This window comes from Grammomys surdaster, unplaced genomic scaffold (assembly GCF_004785775.1).
Source record: "Grammomys surdaster isolate TR1022 unplaced genomic scaffold, NIH_TR_1.0 126113, whole genome shotgun sequence".
Classification (NCBI taxonomy): domain Eukaryota; kingdom Metazoa; phylum Chordata; class Mammalia; order Rodentia; family Muridae; genus Grammomys; species Grammomys surdaster.
In genome coordinates this window covers 1,696,720-1,719,249 of record NW_021620921.1, presented here as the reverse complement: position 1 = coordinate 1,719,249, position 22,530 = coordinate 1,696,720, and the positions used below count along the sequence as shown (strand labels likewise).

The 22,530-nt window shown below is 40.7% G+C and overlaps 1 protein-coding gene across 3 annotated transcripts in view; it reads right to left on the bottom strand.

Annotated features, from left to right (window-relative positions):
• Positions 1-22,530, bottom strand: part of Snap91 (synaptosome associated protein 91) — a 110,374-nt gene that overhangs the window by 1,933 nt on the left and 85,911 nt on the right. For 2 of the 3 annotated variants that reach the window (XM_028756183.1, XM_028756181.1), the window contains 7 exons: positions 15,258-15,392; positions 13,316-13,465; positions 8,626-8,656; positions 7,355-7,454; positions 5,961-6,044; positions 5,248-5,352; positions 1,319-1,421 (listed from right to left, as the gene is read on the bottom strand). In XM_028756183.1, the coding sequence (XP_028612016.1) occupies positions 1,329-1,421; positions 5,248-5,352; positions 5,961-6,044; positions 7,355-7,454; positions 8,626-8,656; positions 13,316-13,465; positions 15,258-15,392 (698 nt within the window). In that variant the 3' untranslated portion in view covers positions 1,319-1,328. The remainder of the gene's footprint in view (positions 1-1,318; positions 1,422-5,247; positions 5,353-5,960; positions 6,045-7,354; positions 7,455-8,625; positions 8,657-13,315; positions 13,466-15,257; positions 15,393-22,530) is intronic. The other variant, XM_028756182.1, reaches the window with a different exon arrangement.

Genomic DNA, 22,530 nt, shown 5'->3' with positions numbered 1-22,530 from the left:
TGTCTGCCTGAGGTATGGATCCTGGGACAGGGCCTATCTTAAAACCCCCTGTGTCTCACTTAGCAAGGCTTCTAGCACATGAAGAGAATGATGCTTCTGAGTAAGAGACTTCTCTAAGCAGTCCTGAAAGAATCTGATGAGATATGTGTTGTGTTACATGCCTACCTGGTCTTAATTCAAGAGGAACCAACAGAAGGAAAAAAAACCTCTCCACTGAGGTGTCAGGGTATTAAAATGGTGTATCAATAGTTTCATTTAAAACTGATTCTTAGTATGTGGCCCAGGCTAGCCTTGAATTCTCAATCCTCTGCCTCAGCCTCCAGTGTGTTAAAGTCTTGGGTGACCAGGCCTGGCTACTGTTAATTTTATCTAAGGAAATAATTATACGATAAGATTCCATGCACACAAAAAGTCATCATCTAATGTATGTTGGCAGTGGATGTATCATAGAAATCACACAGCACTGTGGTCCAAAGTTCCTACATTCTTGCTATTCTTCTGGCTGGATCTTGAAAAATTACTTCATGCTCAAGGATTAAGTTCTTTCAGCTATCAAACAGCAAAAAACTGACATGGAAAATCCTGAGTGAATATGTAAAGTAAGGCTGAGCATGTCTGTAATCAGCTACCGACTACGTTAGGTGCTGGGACTGAGAGTTAGTATTCCCTTCCACCCATTTTCTTCCTCGTGTTCCCTGTGAACCATTTGGTAAATTAAATTTATGAAATATAAAACTATATTGCCAGAAAATTAAAATTCAGCTTGAATAAATGCAAAGGGTTATGAATTTTAACATTTACCTTAAGATCAAAAATAAGGATAATGGAAGGAAGTGGTTATGTAGCCAAGTGTATTTTTAAATGACTTCTAAATCTAGTACTATAAATGCTGGCATCTTATGAAGTCTAGTCATCAGGGACACAGCGGTATCTCCCAGTTAACTTAGAAGCCTGGGAGACTGTGCCTCACGGGCATGGTTTTTGTGCTTTTCAAGATAAGAACAAATGATGGAGCTTTATCTGCTACAGTTTTAACAAATTAAGGTTTTAAAAATGCACTGACAAGGACAGGTTTTTACTTCAAATTTAAAACTCTAAACATTCAACTTATCTATCTATCTATAGCTATCTATATCTATCTATCATCTGTTATCTATCAATCATCCTCTATCCAACCATCCATCCATCCATCCATCCATCCATCCATCCATCCATCCTTTATCTATAACACAGAAGTAACAGATTTCATACCTGGAACGGTTAAGCATCGCACAAGCTCACTATTACAAGCTCACAGGAAAAGCTCAATATCAGATACCTTAAATTGTTTACAAGAAATCCTTGATGTTAAGATCCGCTAATGGGTCCTTGGCTGGAGGTTTCTTGGGACTCTGAGTGGCAGGTGTAGGGCTTGGAGAAAGCTAATGGGGAAAAGTCCAGCCCCAGAGAGCAGAGATAGAAAGCACAAGAGAGACAGGTAAGCATTAGGCAGAACATATACCAGAGAAAACAAACATGCAGAGGAACAGACGGCTAAAAGTTAATACAGCTGGTTCCTTCTACTTAGTCTGGGTGGCGCTTAACCAGAGTGGACAACACTAGGAACGATGTTTGCATTTCCTGAAATTCTTTGACATCAGATTCAGCCAAGGTGAAATATGGGGACTCTGGGAGAACAGTTTGAGATAGGAAGATGTGAGGATATAGAGTAAAACACACACACACACACATACACACACACACACACACACATACAATGAGGGGAAGTGGGAGAGAGGGGGAGGGGCAGTGGGAGAGAGGGGGAGGGGCTAGGGGAGAGAGAGAGAACATAGTAATTTCTCCATGCAGAAAGCATTCTTACTTTGAATCATTAGTAACATCAAACTATTAATAAAAGAATTATATGGCTTTTCTTACAGTAAGAGTGAGTTGTAGGGGAAACAGACATAAGTTTGTAGATAGTAAGGTAAGACATTACTTTAAATTAATAGGTAACGAGGCTAGTGCTTCCTATAGATCATTTCTCAGTAAAACACAGCTTCTGGGCAGTGTGCACATCAGATGAACAAATCATTTCCAGCCTCATACCCTGTCCATCAGGGCTTGCAGCAAAGGCTCATAGATCTTTGTGTTTATTCAACACTGTAATTATCAACTGCATAAGAAACTTCTGGGGCCCTACTTTTCAGGATTGGCAGAGAAAAGCCTTAGAAAGCCTGCAGGCAGCATGTCTGGAGGAATGGTTGACATCTCTGTTCATCTCAAGATGATAGCACTTCCTGAAATCTGGGACAGTGGGGTAGGGTGTCTGTGCCTGTGGGTTGGGAAGGATAGCTCCAGAAGCCAGAATCCTGAATCTGTTCCTTTGCCCAAACTACCAACTGACTGCAGTATCTACCCATCTCACATCTGTCAAGCTGAGGTAGAGTTTCACAGAAATGTCAGAAAAAAAAAATCAATGTTAAAACTTGAAAGTGCTCTGCAGAAACCAAAGGCTTCATCTACATGTGAGATGACAGTATTATGACAACCAGCTAAAATCACAGTGAGATAGCCCAGGCATTGGTAATGGAAAACAGCTTTCCATAAGAATGCTGTAGATGCAGGTTTGCTTTTTCTACAGGACATGTATGCTTTCTCTTTGATAGAGAAAATATTAGGCAGGCATGGTGGAACACACCTTTAATCCGAGCCCTAGGGAGGCAAAGGCAGATGGATCTGTGTCGGCCAATCTGATCTATACAGTTAAGTTCCCAGCCATCCAGGGAACAATTGAGAAATTGTTCATACAGTGAGAAATTGACTAAGGAAAGAAAAAGCTTAAATAAATAAATAAATGTTACAGATATTGCATGCTATCCCATGATTTACTAGAACATCAATTACTGATTAAAACAACAGAAATACCCATTTATCTCACTCTGTCCAGGCCAGTTGCTTAGAGAGAAAAAGTTTACTGGTTCTATATAGGCTTCTTTATTTTCCAAAGAAGAACCAAGGGTGGGGGTGGGGCTTCCTGCATAGCCAGTGTTAGCAGCAAAACATTTAAATGGCATGATGCCTTTTGCACTTCTGTAGAGTAGGGAATCTAAAAACAGGTATTGCCTTCATTCTGGATCCTGCTAGATAAACTCTAAACCCTAATAATGTCCTGAGCAACAGGTGTGACTTTGCTATTCATGGTTGCTTCAGAAGCCACATAAACAGTTTAGTTTTTTTCCCCAACTTGATACAAGTTGGGGTGGTCTGAGAAGAGGAAACCTCAACTGAGAAGGAGCTTCTATCAGATTGGTAGACAAGGTTGTGGGTCATCTTCTTGATTAATTGTTGATATGGGGGGCTTAGGCCATTGTGGGTGGTGCCTTCTTGAGACAGGTAGCCCTGGATTGTGTAAGGATGCAGACTGAACCAGCCATGTGTAACAAGCTGGTAGGCAGCATCTCACCATGCTCTTTATCCTGTCTCCAGGCTTTCCTGACTTGAGCTGACCTAACCCTTCATGACAGACTATAAACTGTAAGCTGAAATAAAACCTTTCCCCCAAAGTCCTTTTGATCATGGTGTTTCTCACAGCAATAGAAAGCAAACTAGGACAACCCCAGTAGCTTATACTAACAAGGTGACTCACAGGGGCTCTTCCATGATGTATGGTGAAACTGACTCAGAACAGATGGAGGCTGGCCATACCAGAAAGGCTAATTGGTTATTATGTTGTTGAGTCTTTAGGCCACATAATGGCAAGCATGGCCTCCAGGGTGGGGAGGGACTGGAGACTGAGTTCAACTCATAGGTAGTAATCCAATCAAGAGAGGCATACTAATGCCATACTGAAACCTAAGTGATCTTCTGCAGCTGGCAACACTGTCTCACAGGATGCTAGAAGCAGTTTCATGCTTGGGCCTCTCCCAGATGCTTTTATCATCTCTGCTGTTCCAGCTGTTTCTAATTTGTATACTTTCATATCAGTAAAACTTTAACCATAAACTTTGTAAGTTCCTGAGTTCTGTGAGCCACTACAAGGAAATCTAAGCAGGAAGAGAGAATCCCGGTTTTGTATACAACTGGTCTGAAGTGAGGCTCCCAAACTTGTGGCTGGTGCTGAAAGACAAGGGGTTTTAATGGTGACTCTAGGGTTTGGAGACAGTGTTGTTTGTTAGAAGTTCTGGGTAGATATTGCAGCTTGGAGAACTGTGACTCTGTACTTGGCTGAGGGTGGTAGTGAACACCTGCAATTCCAGCAATTGGGAAGTGGATGCAGAAGGTAAGGCTAATCTTGCCTACATAGTGAATTTGAGATCAGACTGGGCTGCATGAAACAATCTTTTTTTTTTTTTAAATCAACCCTCAAACCTAAATTCCTGTCACTGGGACACATGTATCTGTGGGGACACAAGTAGGGGGACAAAAAAGAAGGACCCCAGGCTCATTAATTCTCTGTCACTATTCTCACACTGTACACTGCTTCCAGGTCCCTTTACTCCTGAAGCAACAGCTAAGAGAGGGCCATTAGACAGTCACACTGAGGCAGGATAGAGAGACAGAGAAAGTACCACGAGGCAGGAAAGGAATCCTTCACCCTGGAGTCTGACTGAAGCAAGAATTACAGCCCAACAAACAGTTGCTGAGAAGGCTAACATAGAAGTAATAATCCTTTTATATATAGATATTTTATGTTAAGTAACAATGGACCATGTTTAAGGCCTAAACCTTGGATAGGGTTTTCCAAGAAGTATCCTGGGTAGTCTCAAACAAAACTGTTAACACTATGTACAGTACAAATACCCTACTTTCTGGTATCCATTCGATCTAGACTTTAATCTTATCAACTGCAAACCTGTCAGATGCCACCCAAGAACCACCCAGTGATCTCTCTTAATGCTCCTAGAATTCCTCCAAGATAGTGGCTACACACACACCCAAACTATCTACCTGGGAGTGAAATGGGACACTCTCTTAGAGAACCCTACACCTATGCTCTGAGCAGTGTCTTTCTTTCTGAGCAGTTTTCTTTTAATCTTCCTGTTAAATCTTTATCTGTTTTATACTGGCTAGTCCAGAAATAATTTTTTTTTTCAAGCCAGAAAACCCAGTCTGTCCTGAAACCCTAAAAGCCTAGGAGAACTCCTCAGGCTGCTGAGGGTGGAGGCGTGAAGCTGTGCCTCTTGCCTCTGTACCTCACACTATGAACAGCGTGACAGTTTTATGTTTAGGGTAAATGCCTGGTGCTGTGAACTCAAGGCAACTGACCTGTGTACCGGGCACAGCGGCAGCTCCAAAGGGTGGCCTCATCATGGGCTGGGCAAACATGACTGGCTGCTGAGGCATCATGGTCATGCCTGTCCCCGCAGGAGGCTGCAAAGGAAGGAAGCCTTAGAGCAGGTCTGGGACCCTCAGAGTACAAACCCCAACACGGACACCTTTTACATGCTTTGGACAATTTCTGAGAAACCTACACCGGTAGACTTTATTATGTTAATTTTAAACTCTGATTGTTGAGGTTGTCAGTTGAAGGGAAAAGTCCCTGAGCTGTGTACTCAAGCCTGGCTGGCCATGTGACATCCTCAAGCCAATCAGGAGCTGTGTACTCATCTCCACTTAGAGTAACTCTTCAGGAGACAAAAGCTAATGTCCTGAAGCAGGATGGCCCTAAAACATGCTAAGATAGAAGTATAGAGTGAAAAGCCCAGAATATAAAGGGTTGATTTTGATAACTGAGCTAAAATACATAGTAAATATATTTCCCAAACGATACAACAATGTACTGTAATTTGATGACAATATATTTATATACATTGTAACTGTTTCCCCACTTCCTGTCCAGGCTGGCTGAGGCCCAAAGCAGATGCCTTAGGTTGAGGTTTCCTTTACTGTATTTACCATAGGAATGCCTGCTCATTTGAGAAATGTGTAAAGATGTCAGGAATGTAAACTATGGGTTTTTGGCACAGGTCATCACTCACCATTCCAAATCCTGCTCCTGGTTGCCCAACAGACGGGGCTCCGGTACCCGGAGGAACTGAGCTGGTTGGCGGAACAGTGCCTTGCTGCATGCACATGCCCACAGAAACACACAGAACAAATTAAAAAAGAGACAACATAACATTGTTTTACAATGATAGGCTGTAATTAAAAAATGTGTGCATTTCAAGTTTGTGTACGTGGATTTACAAAGCATTCTCAAACTTCACTTCAAAGTTTTAAAGGGCGACAAGCACCAAAGCACTGATTTGAAGTTCACTTGTGGTGCTCTTCAGCTTACAGCTTCTCAACCTCCTTCTGCCCAGACCACTCTCACTATGAAAGAACTGGATGTCAGTGAACTGCCTACTCCCACCTTTTTATCCTCTGACACACACCAGAGCAATAGACAGGCTCTGACAGGCAGGGGTGTCCCCAAGGATGAAAAAATCCAGGCGATTTGTGAAAAGTGGATTACCTAGTTTTGTTAAAATAAATGGAAGATATGGCAATTTGAAATATAGAAATAAATATCCTTTAAACTGTATGGGAAAGATGATGGTCTAGTTTCAAGTTTAAAATTGGTGGGCTGAAAAAATATGGTCTTAAAACTTCATACAATAGAAATGACCTGTCTTAGTTAAGGTTGCTATTGCTGCGGTAAACACCATGACAAAAAGCAACTTGGAAGGAAAGCTTGTAGCTCATAGTCCATCCTGGTGAAGTCAGGGCAGGAACTCAAGACAGAGCCCAGAGGCAGCAACTGATGAGGAGGCCATAGAGGAGCACTGCTTACTGGCTTGGTCTTCATGGCTTGCTCAGCCTGCTTCCACATACCATTCAGGACCACTAGCTCAGAAGTGGCGCTGTCCACAGTAAGCTAGACCTTCCCACAGAAATCAGCAATCAAGAAAATGCACCACATTCTGGTCTGGTGAGGGCATTTTATCAACTGAAATTCTCTCTTTTCAAAATGACCACAGTTTATGTGAAGTCGACATAAACCTAGCCAGCACATTACCCATCCTTTCTGATAAGAAAAAAAAAAGTTTTCATTACTTATTTAGACCATCAGGAGAGCTGGGCAAGAACTATGATAAAATGATATTACACTCCATGATAGGAAGTGTACTGGAAAACTATTTCAGGAATTTTATAAATAAATTAGAAACATAAATACTAGTATTAAGTATTTATGCAACCACAAGGTATTTAAACACAGGTTGTAATCATTGATACATGCAAAGTTAGATTTCACTGACTTTTGTACCTTGTTCGTGTTGTTACGTGTGAACAGAGGTGTACAATGTTAACACTCAATTAAGCAGAATGACTTGCTCTGTATACCGGAAAGGCGGTGAACTGCCCGTACCACCTGGGCCTCAATGTTACATACCGGAGGAACACCAGCTGACCACGTGGCTGGAGTGACTTTCGGTTGCCAGTTGGCTCCACCGGTCAGCTTTTTCTCCCCAGCATTCCACTGGAGATCTCCCCTGAAGGGCAAGTACGAAAAAGAAACAAAACACAAAATTCAGGAAAAAAAATGCCATGTGACTTTCTTGATGTTTTACTTGGGTTTAGAAGTCATCCATTCAAACCTGGTAGTGATAAAGCATATAGATTAAAACTTACAGAGGAACCTTACCATACTGTATCTAAGACATCACAAAAACCACTTGAATTAAAACAAATAAGACTTTTGAATTCAGTGACAATAGGAATTTCACATTACTTACAATAGAGAAATATGGCAGAAAAAGTCAACTAAATTCTTTACTCATAAAAAACTCCAAATAATATAACAATCTGGACACATATTTTGTTGAATTATTTTTGACATTTTAATTATGTGTATGTGTATATTTCTGTGTGTGGGTGTGCACATGTAAGTGCAGGTGCCCAGGAGGCTGATACATGTCCAGGAGGCCAGAGGTGCCCAGAAGGCCAGAGGTATTGGATTCTCTGGGGCTAGAGTTACAGGGAATTGTGAGCTACTTGACATGCATGCTAGGATCAGAACTCAGGTCCTCTCTTAGAGCAACCTGTGCTCTGAACTGCAGAGCCATCTCTCCAGTCCTGTTTCTGTTTTGAATTGATGACAGCTTTTTCTTGTTCTTAAAGGGTTCAAGAGAGGGTTTCACACAACTGTATCATATCTACAATATGATTTATAATCATTTATAATCATTGTATGGCTGTAATATTCATCCTAGTTTCAATAACAAAACACACATTTGATAAAAGATATATCATTCTTATGACCCAGGAAAGACATTTTAAAATCAACTTTAGCCAGAAATGCTGTGCTGAATTTCAAACTTAAATCTATTAAAATACTCAAAACCATACAGAGAAACCATGTCTCAAAAAAACCAACTAATTACTCAACCAACCAAACCCTCAAAACTCTATCCTAAAATCTTTCCAGCTGTAACAGTGGCAACCCTAGCCTGAAACAGATTATTTTTTCTCAAAGCAGAGTAATAATTTGAAGATTTCAATAGACTAACAACAAAAATATAAACTTAAATAAAAACCAACTTAAATTGCCTAGCTTAGGAATGGGAAATAATGTATTCCAGGGAGTGAAATATTTGACAGTCTTGAATAAACACACATGAACATACTGTTAAAAGAAACACAGATTAATTGAAAAACACTTACTTTTTTGATGTGGTACCGGAAATCCCAAGGTCTACAAATGGATAAAAGAAGAATTTAAATCTTTATATTCAGCTTATATATACTTAAGAAATCCAGGAGGCTTAGAAGAGGTCTGTTGTTGCCTAGCAATGACTGTATCCAGTTAGACAGAAAATAAACTGTATCAGTACACAAAGCTAGAATTTTTAGTTTTCTTTTACTTTACATCAGACTTAAGGATCATATTTAATGTGGACTGGCTCAGAAGGTTTGAGATTGCTATCTGAAAAAGCCCTGGAAACAGTTATTTCCACAATATAAAGCTGTCTCTAATGACAGCTAACAATGACTAAATGACTAACTGACTCTCTGTGCCTACAGTGTTTACATGGGCACTGTTGATTATGCTAAACACCTGCCTTCTGCAAGTCTGAAATTGGCTAGGTGCCTGGTGGTGTGTGCCCACAGGATCAATGGTTAACGAAATCCCTGAGTGCTGACACCCTAAGGGGCTTCCTCGGGCTGAAACATCTTAGGCAGCTGCACACCCTTCTCTCGCTGCTGTGCTGGTGCTCAGATGTGAGCTGAAGCCACGTGCTGGGTTCTGGGAGTGCCACTGGTGGAGTGTGAATATGGGAGTGGTCTTGGGAATACCTGGCTTAACCATCTACCCTCACTACACTTTGTTTATCAATTTGACAAAGATGTTTTGAATCAGATATCATATCATCATAGGGATGATCAGTAAAAAGAACCATCAAAGACCCCGACCCCAAAAGAAACTGCACTCTAATTAATGGTGTAACGCAGGTGAGAACGGATGATGTAAGAAAAGTAAATGTTAGAGGCTGCTAGAAAGGGCTGAGGAGGCACACGGGGAAGGCCTTCTGGAGAATGTGAGGTTTTCCAAAGCTGTGCTCTCTAAGCTGAGGGAGCAGCCAGCATAAAGCTGTGTGTAGCTGATTTGTTACATTATGAACTGAATATATATTTCTTGCATTTTGTTTCTTAGTATTACAAAACAAGCCATACTTACTAACTAAACTAAATAAAGAAATCATTACACATAATTTTGATCCTTTTTTTAAGACTGTATTTTGTTGTATTGCCCAGGCTAGTCTCTTACACTGGAGGTGCAAGAAATCCTCTTGCCTTGCAAGTTGCTCCGCCCATAGACAGGTATGTGCTATCACTCCTGACCAGTTATTTTTGTTTTTAGAAGACAAAGAAGTCTTACTTCTAAAATTTTTATTTTTAATTAAATTACACAATTTAATCTCTACAGTAAACATTTATAAGGCCAATGAAATATTTATGTTGGTCATGGGAAGAGGCAAAATTGGGCAGGTACTTCATACACACATGTGTGAATCCCTTTAGGGCAGGTGAGAATGTGATGTGGAGGTGTGGACCTGGCTGCAATTTATAATGTACGTATACACACACCACCTTTAACTAACCAAGGAGCCATATGATTGTTTCCACTAAGAGCTTCTATAAATGGTAGTTCTAAGAGCATCTATACAGGCTTTTGTGAGTACATTCATTCTCATTTACTCTATGTACCTAGCAGCAGAGCTGCTGAGAGGTAAGGGTCACTCTTATCATGCCAATGACCTGCCATGCTTCTTTCCACAATAGTGTGTTGTATTACAAGCCCATCACTAGTGTCTGAAGGTTTCAACATCCCACATCCTCGCCAGCATGTGTTCCAATCTGTTTTCTTCACAGTCACTCTTTTGGGTGTGAGTTGTTTGGTCACTGTGTCTCTAATTTACACTAACCTGACATCTGAAGATGTTTAAGATCTTTCCATATATTTAATAGCTATCCTGAGGTATAGCTTTGTCCTGTGAAATCTCTATTCGAGTCCTTTGCCAGTTTGTAAGCTGTATTATTCCTACTTGTATTACTGATTTGCAGAAGTTATTTACACATTCTGGATAGAAGACTTTTGTAAGCCGGGCGGTGGTGGCGCACGCCTTTAATCCCAGCACTTGGGAGGCAGAGGCAGGTGGATTTCTGAGTTCGAGGCCAGCCTGGTCTACACAGTGAGCTCCAGGACAGCCAGGGCTGCACAGGAAAAACCCTGTCTCGATCCCCCCTCCCCCCCAAAAGAAGACCTTTGTAAGATTAGTGATTAGAAACTCTTTCATTCTGGAGTTGCCTTTTTATTTAAATAACTTTTTCAGACTTTTAAAATTTAATGTGTATTAGAGTTCTGCCTACAGGTTTGTATGTGCACCACATATATGCCTGGTACTTGCAGAGGTCCTAAAGGAAAACAGAGACACGGGAACTGGAGCTATGGGTGGTTGTGAGCTGTTATATGCATGCTCGGGACTCAACTCGGCTCCACTGCAAGAGTAACAAGTGCTCTAAACCATGACGCTATCTCTCTCTGCAGGGCCAAAGCTTTCTTATGTTTAGGAATTGTAAGTAAAGGATATTGCCTAACCCAAGCTAACCAAGATTCACTATTAAGTTATTTCCTGAGACTTTGATAGTTTTATATAATATTTATTTATTTTGAGGGTTTTTTTGATGCTATAAAGAAGTCCAACTTTATTCCTGTTTCTGAGTCTTTTCCATTATTCTAGAACAAGGTTTTGAAGAAGGTGTTAGATGCCCTAAAGCTGGAGTGACAGTGATGCCACTTGATGTAGGTACTGGGAACAGAAGTCACACGTCTGTATGACCAGAGAGCATGCTAACCATGGAACCAGCTCTCCACATACTTTACAAGACTGTCTTTTCCCTTACTGAATGGTCTTTCCCCTTTGTCAACACTGACTTGACGACAGATGTGAAGGCTTGTTTCCAGGATCTCACCTCTCTTCTGTTGCCTACAGTAAAGTTCATGGCCATGTCAGTATCATTTAGCTCAGTTTCTATAGCCTTAGAGAACTTTTGAAATTAGAAAACCAACCCTTCAGATTCATATATACTTTTCTAGATTTATCAATTATCACTCCAGTGAGTGAGTGGTTTTGTAAGTGGACAGAATGGTCACAGGTGGCTGACAAAAGAAAGGCTGTGTGCTGGAGACACTCTCAGGACGGGAGAGATAGGTACAGCGTGCATTCACTAAAAGCTGTATCTCAGTGGGACAGATTTTGAGAAGAAGGAGATAATTAGTCTCCAGGGTGTCACAATGACATTTTTTATGGATGCTGAGATCACAATGAATGTGAAATAAATGTACCTGGGATGATGCATAAAGAAGAATATACAAATGACCTGCTAAGCTTTTAATATTGCCTAATAATGTAAGACATCCACAAAGGTAAACCCATATGCCTTGGTAGAAAATAAAATTCAGACTTAAATGAAGGCCAATGTCCAAAATAACTCTCCATCTCCTCAGCTCCAGCTTTAACCTGCATATGTCCCTTAGACTTGCTAGGCAGTCTCTACCCGAATCTGCCCTGAATGCTTCCACTGCCATAAACATTCTCCCAACAGCTATGGAGCTCACTCCGTACCTCGGGGAGGCTTACTCCCACATGGCACTCAAGATGTAACATAAATCAGAATTTATTCATGTAAGCTTTTCACTGTTCTGCCTCTGACCTTTGTGAGGGCCATAAGAATAGAAATTTTTATCTATTCTGTTCACTGAATTGTCTCCAGTGCCTGGAAGAATACCACCTGATCAATAAATACTTGTTTAAAAAATGACATTCATATACTATAAATATGCTACACTTAGTATAATTCTATTTTCAGATGGCTACACACTTATATGAAATGACTTTGTATACTACATGTGCATACCAGTGTGTATGCTCCTTGGTTTTTTTTTTTTTTTTTTTGGTAATTTAGATTAAAAGAGACCATAGAATGGCAAGTGATGACTTTCCATTTCCAAGAAAGGCCCTGGGTGAAATGCTAACTATGCAGAGCCACTCTTTAATACATTTACCTGTAAGCAAAACCAGAGAGACAAATATGAAAAGGTACAAAGAAGCCAGGCAGTGGTGGCGCACGCCTTTAATCCCAGCACTTGGGAGGCAGAGGCAAGCAGATTTCTGAGTTCAAGGCCAACCTGGTCTACAGAGTGAGCTCCAGGACAGCCAGGACTACAGAGAGAAACCCTGTCTCGAAAAACCAACCCTCCCCCCCCCCCCACCGTGGGACTGCATAAGGGTATCATGGGTCATGGTTGAGCAGGTGCCTAGAACCCCGAGATTCTGCGTGGAATTCTGCGCGACAACCGGCAGGAGTTCGGTCCCCCCCATCATCCAGGATCCTAAAATGCAGTCAAGGTCTCCATAGAGTCACATAGGCCGGGCTATAGGCCTCAGGCCCTAGGGATTTACATACTAATGAAGGCCAGAGGGCAGAGCAAATTAAACATGCCTCCCCCAGATCCTCCCCCAATCCTCCCCCTTTCTCCCTCCCTATATAACTCGGGACTGCCCTGAGTTTTTTGGGGGTACGCCTAGATCCATCTATTATCTGCCATGACAATAAACCTTTTTGGAACCAAGGACTTCTTCGTGTTAATGGGGCCTGCCACCACCAAGGCCTCCAGGCCACTGGAACCATAGGACTTCTTCCCAAATGTGGGACCCGCCACAGCGGCGGAAGTGCGCCGCTATGGCGGCCTTTTTTAATTTTCCCCCCCCCCCCCCCCAAAAAAAAAGGTACAAAGAAAAAAATAATCCAGTTCATATATACTGCAAACAAATAAAACCAGACTACTCACTGCCTACTAAGCTGGCCAGAGACGAGTCAAGGTCACTTCCAAGGCCTTTGCTGGCTGCCATTGCAGGACTGGGTGGAACCATTGAGACAGGGGCAGGCTGCCCGGATGGTGCCATGGTTGGCATCAGAAGATCGCCTAAACCATCAAACACTGAAAATCAAACAGACCAGGTTCAGAAAATTTGAAACAAAAAGAGACAGAGAGAGACATTATGCAAAGGACAGTCCTTAATGAAACCATGGATACACATGAAAGTACATTCTTGTAAAAGAAACAACATAATTCATATAATTTGTGACTACAAGCACCAAAAAAACGTCTACTTATATCTACTCAAAATACATGGGAACGTTAATGAGCATGGAGAAAGATGGAGAGGAAGGCTGTATGGCATAAGGTGCTAGACAGAGAACAGAGCCAGGCTGTAACTCAGCCCTTACTAGCTCTGACACTTCCATCTTCTCATATGTAAATGGGGACAGTACCACTAATATATGCCTTCATTGTGAGGACCAAACGAGGGGATAGTTTCCACATGTTTATTACAATGTATAGGCACTAAATAAGTGGCAGTCACTGTGAGTCTAAGTAAAAACAACCACTGAGTACTTGTTATTCTAAATGGTAGTGATGTGCAGTAAACTGTAAGTGATTTACTCAAGGAAAGCTAAGATGCTTACTCTTTTTTTGTTGCTGTTGTTGTTGGGTTTTTTTTGGGGGGGGGGGTTAGTTTCGGGACAGGGTTTCTCTGTGTAGCCCTGGCTGTCCTGGAACTCACTCTGTAGACCAGGCTGGCCTTGAACTCAGAAATCCACCTGCTTCTGCCTCCCAAGTGCTGGGATTAAAGGTGTGCGCCACCACCACTGCCTGGCTTAAGATGTTTACTTTTAAAGCAACTTGTAATTGAGAAAAGATGTAACTCCTGAGTGTCCAATGAAATTAGCAAAAAAATTAAATAGTGATCTGTCAGCATCTAGGAATATGTATCTGAAAGACAGTTGGTCATATTTTAGAGGTAGTTAATTTTGGTTTTCCCCTTCTTTTCATAGCAATTTTTGGGTTATACTTTATGGACATACTTAAATTAAACAGAAATTTAAGGATAGGATTCAAGAGCTACCACTGGTGTGTCCCTCATCCCCAGATGACAAGTACCACTTGTTCAGTTCCTAGAATACAGAAAGACTATTCAAAACACAGGCTTAGAATTTCCATAAGATATTGCTAATATCTTACTGACATAAAAACTCTGGGCTTGTTACATTCTTGTAAGGGACTATGCGTAGCTACTATAAATGCCACTACACAGTTATTCTAAGGTGGGAGAGACAGCATTCAGGTCAGCACTGGCAACGGAAGCAACCAGATTGTCAGGCAGGGGGTATATTTAGGGTGTTTCTGAAACACATTTAATTGCCAAAAACTCACCAATTGAAAATTTGTAGGAAGGAGCCAGCATGAGAGGAGGAGAATGGAAGAGAAGAGAAACAGAATGACAGCCATGATGAGAGGTTAGAAGCAGAGGTAGTATTTGTGTCTCAACTTCATACAACGGAGGGCCATGCAAGCTTCGGAGGGTATAAGCAACAGCAGGAGCGGGGTGTGTCGGGGTGTCCACACACTCAGAGACTATTCAAAGGCTCACTACAAAGTATTTGTCCTCCCTTTACATGGCTAAATCATGTGCATGTGAGCTTGTGCAAAATAGAGGGTGGGTGTGGTAAGCTTTCTGCTAAAATTCAAAAACAGAAACAGAAAGGACAGGCGGTTATTTTTTAGAGCTACCAAGCTTGCCCTGGAAAATTGAATTTGAACTGTAGAACGAGAGCCACCAACCAGGTTTAACAACATCTTCCTGAGAGTTTCCTACAATCACGCTGACCTTGGGAGGTAGAGGCCATTAACAGAAAGAGGAAGAATGTTTGAACAGTCAGTGCCTCACCTGATGGGTCAAAGGAGCTGCTGCTTGAAGTTGAAGGCGTTGTTCCAAAAGCTGCCTCAAAATTGGGCTGCAGCAGGTTATTCTGAGCTGGAGTCACCGGCGTTGTAGAAGGGGCCATGAAAGACCCCCCAAATCCTGATTTTAAAAAAAAGGTCCCAGAAAAAAATGTCAGCTGAAGATGGGGTACAGGGCCTAAAAACAGTCAGAAAAAGCTACATGTAGGAAATAAAAAGGAAAGGCTGCGTGACGAGCAATTAGTGAAAGCAGGAGGCTTGTTTTGCAAAACGCTTCTTAAGTATGTTGATCCATCATGTATGAATGACAAATCCAACTTATCCAGAAACAAGGCAGCACTTAAACACTTAAGTACAATACACATGTTAGTGAACCTTATTAGAACCTGTGGTATCAGAATTCGGAATGAGGAAATACAGAAATCGAAGAAGGTTGGAATTCAGACCAGTCGCTGGGCAGTGGTGGCAAATGCCTTTAATCCCAGCATTTGGGAGGCAGAGCTAGGCAGATCTCTTTGAGTTCCAGGAAGCCAAGGTTACTTGGAGGGATCCTGTCTTGAATCCTTCCCCTCCACAAAAGAATTCAGATCAGTCTTCATCACACTGACACTTTACAATGACAGTAACAGGTAATTACATATTCAGTTGCACACAGTGGCTCAGTAATGAAATGCAAATGTAAAACAATGGCCATCAAATCTTTAGTTTTCACGTGTTTTAGCCCCACGGCATCACAAAGGGTAAGTAGGCTCTCATCCTTGTTTCCAGGTAACAGGCATCAAGGGGATGTCCAGTATCCCTCCTGGTCTTCACTTTGTAGCACAGACAGGGTGGTAATCTGAGTAGACAACGCTGACAGTCGTCTAGGAAAGCTTTCACTGATCCCATCACTTTTAGATTCCTTTGGAGAGCAGCCAGCTGCCATCTGGCTCTGATCTGGGTGTTCCCTATCCCTGCAAACAGAACTGCAGCCAAACTGACAGCTCCTAATATCACAGGCCTCTGGAAGGAATTCCATGACGTGGTGCTACCCAGTGCTGCTGGCTACACGCCATCCTCCATGTACAGCCCTGTCCTAAGCATGTGGAGCATAGCTGCATCCCACTCCCACCACGCCTTCATCCCTATGCTACCACACCCTAACTCCACAGATGGCTTGCTAGGTTCAGGAGCTGTGTACCTTTTCCTCCTGTCTTTTTTACTGCTACTTAACACAGTGCCTGAAACAGTAAGCTAATGTTTACTGAGTGAAGATTACTGAAAATTAATCAGATATCAAATTAAATATTTACTCTTTGAATTCTGGAGGCAGATCATGTCTCTCAAGCAATAGAAACAGAAGTCTAAGATGACTATGTGTTGCTTCTGTATAAAAATATAAATAAAATCTGCAAGGTGACTGGTAATTCATTAGTTAAGACACTACATAATTTTCTATTATAAAAGCTTTTATTTTATTATTAATCAGATACTTGTCTATCTTTTTCCTCCTTCCTTCCTTCCTTCCTTCCTTCTTTCCTTCCTTCCCCCCCTCTTTCTTTTTTTTTTTTTTTGACAGAGTCTCATTATATAGCCCTGGATAAGCCTGGAACTCACTGTGAAGACAGGACTGACCAACTCACAGAGATTTGCTTGCCTCTTTCTTGAGTGTTGGGATTAAAGGCATGCATCATGATGCCTAGAAGTCTTTCTTATAACCAATTTGTTGCATATTTTCTTTTCAAATTTAGCCACATCATCACTTCACAAAGAGCTTGTAAAATAATAGACATATATTAACACTGCAATTCATAAAACCAGTAATCATTTGTAAAGAAATTTTCATCAAACTTTGGTCATCTTTTCAGCAGTAGGTAATAATGTCCCTATAAATCAAAAGTGATATAAACTTAAGACTTCATGGGTTTAGATTTTCCTTGAACACAAATCCAAAAATTACTGCATTTGAGTAAAATTTCAGTTATTTAAAGTTATTAGTGAAAATATGAGGGGTCATGCTGGGTGATTTTAATATTTAAATAACACTGAATTAACTCTAGAATCATAATAGTAATTTGAAAGTACCAGGGTTTGCCTATGTCGCCTCTGTCATTCCATGATGGGAAGTGACTGCAAAGAGTCAAACTGTTTGGTAGATTCCACAGAAAGGGAAAATCGTATTTGTGCTGGTTCATATAGGGCTATGGGCTTCGAACTAATGAAGCTAAGATCACATTCATAGGTGGATAAAGGGCTCCCATTTGTCAGTGTGTGTTCTACAAAAAGGAGTAATGACAACCTCACTGGGATGGGGCACCTGAGTGTGAGGCACTGTTCTAACACTCTGACCCGTTCACATCACATGCACTTGATTCCTTTAGATCCTGCAAAACCAGCAATGTCTACCACAGGCTTATCCAACCTCTTCCATTGTAGAGTGATAGCATCTACCAAGTTAACCCTGGAATGTCGCAACTCAGTTAACTCCCCTCTAGAAATGGGGGAAAAAACTCTCATGTTTAAAAAAATAACGTTAAGATTTTGGCCTTCATTATATTCACAGCAGTCTTCAGTCATGTGTGGCCCAGGGCCTGTCTGATAGATACCACATAAAACATACATACATGAATTTACTTTATCCTCAGAACAGTCCGATGAGGTTCAATAGATGAGAAAGCTTGAGGTCAGAGTCATTATCCTATCTCCAGACTTCTCTTTAGCTTTACTGGATGCACCAAGCAATAAGATTATTGCTTAAATCAACAGTTCTCAACCTTGGGTATGACCCCTTTGGCAAACCTCTATCTCCAAAAATATTTACATTATGATAACAGTAACAAGATTATGGTGAAATAGCAATGAAAATAATTTTATGGTTGGGTCATTGCAACATGAGGAACTGTGTTACAGGGCTAGGAAGGCCAAGAGACAATGAAAATGATAGGTGAAGATCAATATGTCATCAATATATGGTATTGCAATTGATTATGATTTGACAAGTCTGGATCTGAATTTGAGTGAAACATAACTGGACTTTATACAACAATTTAAAAGAAATTACCTGTTTCATTAAGTCTTTTGTTTCCTGGTTTTAGAATACACATGAACTTTCAGTAACATTTTCTTTTTGTTTTTAAAGTTACTCTTAATAGTTGGCTTTAAAATATTTAAAAATAATTTCAGCATTTTACTCTACCATCTATTTATTGCCTTTCACTAGTGTAAACTTGCTCCTTCAAAGAGACGGTACAGCCACCTGCTAGCAAGAAAGAAGCTGTGAGTGTGGTCCCCAGGGCCACACAAAAAGATGGGCAAAAAGAAATCTTAGTTGTATGAGGCAAGTCACCTCACTCCAGAGACCAAGATTTCTTCTGCATAGTCTAATCTGACTGTAATGGTACTTGTGTATTATCTTTCTATTTTATCCTTTATAAAATAGTTTTATTATAATCACAACTAGAAAATTCTTGGCAAAATGCAACTTCCTTGTGGATCTGACCCTAATATTAGCCTGTGTGTGTGTGTGTGTGTGTGTGTGTGTGTGTATCTTTTACTAGACTTATTTGTGTGTTTAAGACACTTCTTGACTATGTAGTCCTGGATGCCCTCAAGGAAAACAGGCTGGCCTCAAACTGGTTGGTGACCTCTGTGTTTTTGCTTCCTGAACACTGAAATTGTTGGCATGCGCCACCTCATTTATTTATTTTTTAAAGGTTCTTTATTTATATAGGTGGTGGGCTTGGTAGCTATATCTCTATACAAACATATACACAAGTCAAAGCAAAGTGCTAAGCTCTGTAAACAGCCATAAGGCCATGTCCCAATATTTGTTCTGTTTTATATGCATTAAACAAAGATAATTGGGTAACATAAACTCAGATAGCACTGTTAGCTAAATTGTAGATATGATGTTGACTTGTGGAGAGGACTGGAAGCAATCACAAGATACAATTATGTTGATATTCCATAACTTTTTTAAAACTAAAGATGTGGTTTTCCAGTGCTGTCATTGTTAAGCAATTATTAAGGAATGATTTTCTGTAATTAATACAGGGAAAGGCCAGTCTCTCAAATTAAATTTTAGAAACATTTAAAATGTAATTCAAATTTTCTTATATCAGGATATCTGGTGAAAGTGCTTGTGGGAACATAACTCTCTGCAGCTGAGATCCTTCACTCTCCAGGGTGGTATAGATCCTGTGGTATCCCTAGGACCAAACCTCTTGGCTCTGTCACCGGCCTCTGACTTGGAATGCTTTCTTTTCCCAAGATCCCTGGCTTCTGCTCCAGGTCCTAATGTTCTAGGCTCTTTTCAAAACAGTATCTCAGGTTCTGGCCCTGGAGTTCTCAGTAGACTAAGAACACTAGGATAGACAGTATGGCCTTTTAGCCAGCCTCCTGCTTAGTGGATTTGAACTGTTCTGTGACCCATATGGTCTATGGCAGGCCAGCAGATATCTAAGAAAGATTTCCTAGACTTCTTTAGATAGCCAGTACAATTGATTTTTAACCATAACTCTAGAGCCAAAGACTTAAAATCAGTCATCTCATTTTAAAAACCAGCGGGATCATTTTCACCAAGGAACCTGGAAAATATGCTATTTCTGTGGCCTGTTAAAATCTTACTGCAGATTTAAAAAAAAATCTAAATTGAATGTATTGGTTTAATAAGAAATTGAAAGCATCTAGCCAGTTGAAGCTGCTGTGAAATGCATCTAGGCTGAGAGGAAAGCCAGGCAAGCTGGCAGCTTGTCTCAAGCTGGCAGTGGTGGGTTGTGTGAGGTGCGCACCTCATGTTACATTTTAGCTTCCAGATGTCAAAGAACCATCAAAGTGGGTTTCTGGTCCATCACAGCAGTCACTGAGACAAGAGCTGGCAAATAGGAGTACCCGACTGGATCAGGGAGCCAGAGGGCATATAAAAGAAATGAAAGAGCTACCCCCGCTGGAGAAGCTAAAGCCACAGACTGAATTACTGATGATAGAAAGAAGGCGGGGCTGCCTCTACTTCCTCCTGTTCCTGGAGGAAAGATGTGACCACAAGGGAACTTTCCTACAACACTAATGATGAGGGTGTGGAGGGAGCACTTAGGCTCCGCCATTACCTATCACAAGTCTGAGAACACTAGCATGTTCCCCAGCCTACTCCACTCAGTGAAGGGATCCTGTTTACACTGCTTTTAGGTTGTAAACTGTGGCCACACTTGGTCAAAACCAGTTACTCTTAAAGGACCACATGGTTGTTGGATTATTTAAACCGAGGGACTCTAGATATGAGGCTTCCAGGTGCTCAGGAGACTCATTAACTCCTTGCCACCCCAAGGAACAAAATCCATCCCTTCTAGTGACTGGGGGTACACTGAAAGCTGCATTGAGCTTCAAGAGGCCTTCATTAGACTACTGCTGTGCTTCCCTCAAGCAAAATCCAAGTGAGGTTAGCATGCTCTGAGTTCCTGAGCTAAGCACGGTCTAAGACTTCTGCTGGGGTCTTCCAACTGGCCACTTTCTAAGTCTGATATTGTCTTGACTCCAAGGAAGACTCACGCTTGGTTTTAACCGTGTTTGGGTCCTTGAACTGTTCTTTTAACCAGTCTCTACTGTCTTAGCAATGAGCAGTGATCCTCCTACCCATCTAGTTCCTAATCAGCTTGTCAAAAAGTCCATGATGTATGTCACAACATTTCAATTCAACAGGAAAAATTTATAATGGTTTCTTCTGTGGTGACTCACGTATTATAAAACCAACTGTTAAATATTGCAGCATAGTTTACTACAGATTCCTTCCAAAATATATGAGCATCATTATAAGGCAGAATTTCTACACAAAACATATTACCTTTTTGACAAATAAAAACAAACATGCTAATTGAAAGTAAGATTGGGAGTATCAATAGGGGTTTAAGACTAATTTAATAAAATCTAGGAAGTAATAAACCTTCTATTATTTAATGTTGTATCACCTTCAATTTCATTCCTTAAAAGGAAAATTTAAAAATATTTTGCAATTTATATAGTATCTATTACTTATAAAACTATATCCAAACTTAGCTTTTGCAAAATGGCATTTTAATGGAATCAATTACCAGCTAGTAGATCTGCCGACGCTGATGAACTAGAAACAGCCTGTGGTGCTGGCTGGGTTTCAGAAGCACTACTTCCAAATGCATCTATCCATTATCCGTTATGCAGCAAGAAAGTAAGAGAGTCAAATAGTAAGTGACTAAGCAATCCAAGTGTGATACATGCAGACACATACACATACGTGACATTCTGTATGGAGAGCCTGCCTCCTGGGTATGTGAAATGACTAGGTGGCTCTACGCAGGCTCTAAGCAGTTTGTCTTATTTTATAGTCTCAGAGTCTTAATATATAACTCCTGTTTGCACTGGGAGCCTCCCCACAAGCAGGGACTGCAGCTGTGTGCCACAATGCTCTGCCCTAGAGTTTAGCCTCTCATGAGAGTTCTAGAATGTTTAATAATTAGTACCTCACTAAATGATTAAGACACAGACTTTTTAAAAAATGAATAAATGTTTCAAACTAGAGTCCATCATTTATTAAAAACAGAATTGAGATTTTTAAATGAAGGTAAAACAGGATTTCTCACTTCCCATTTAAGCTTCTAAACACTTAATACATGCCCAGTATAACAGCACTCCCTGTACCTCCCTGTACCTATGAGTCTGAGCACCTTCAGGAGGTCCGCCAGCCTCTGCGACTTCTTTGTACCCTCATATATGTAGCATGGTATGTACCAGGATGCATCAGTGACAGTAGATTATCCATGTGGGTACAACATGCAAAGATGATGTTTTAGCCCAAAGACACTTTTAGGGTTACTTTTACGGATTCGGTTCAGACCTGTCTCTTTCCTGAAAGTTTATTACTAACAAAGAACTTTAGCTTAAAGATATGAATACAGATAACCAATCGATACAATCAAGATATAATCAATATACCTTTCTGTCTTCAGATACTATATAAAGGAAGAAAGAGAAGACATTTAAACCAGAAAAAATATCTCCAAGTTCTCTGTAAAGATTTAAAAATACTAAATTCAATGTAAATTAACAGCATTCTGTATGTTGACACCTAACTGGCTTGTTTTCAATTCTGAATTACCTATTTTATGTTTTATATTGCTTTGAAGGACTTGAGAGTGTTAACATAACTAACACATCAGGATCTTTGAGGAAACAGTAGAGAGGGACTCTAAACAGGTGATTTAAAATGAGGATGAACAAAAAGCTGAAAACAAGAAGATGTCACATGGAAAGCA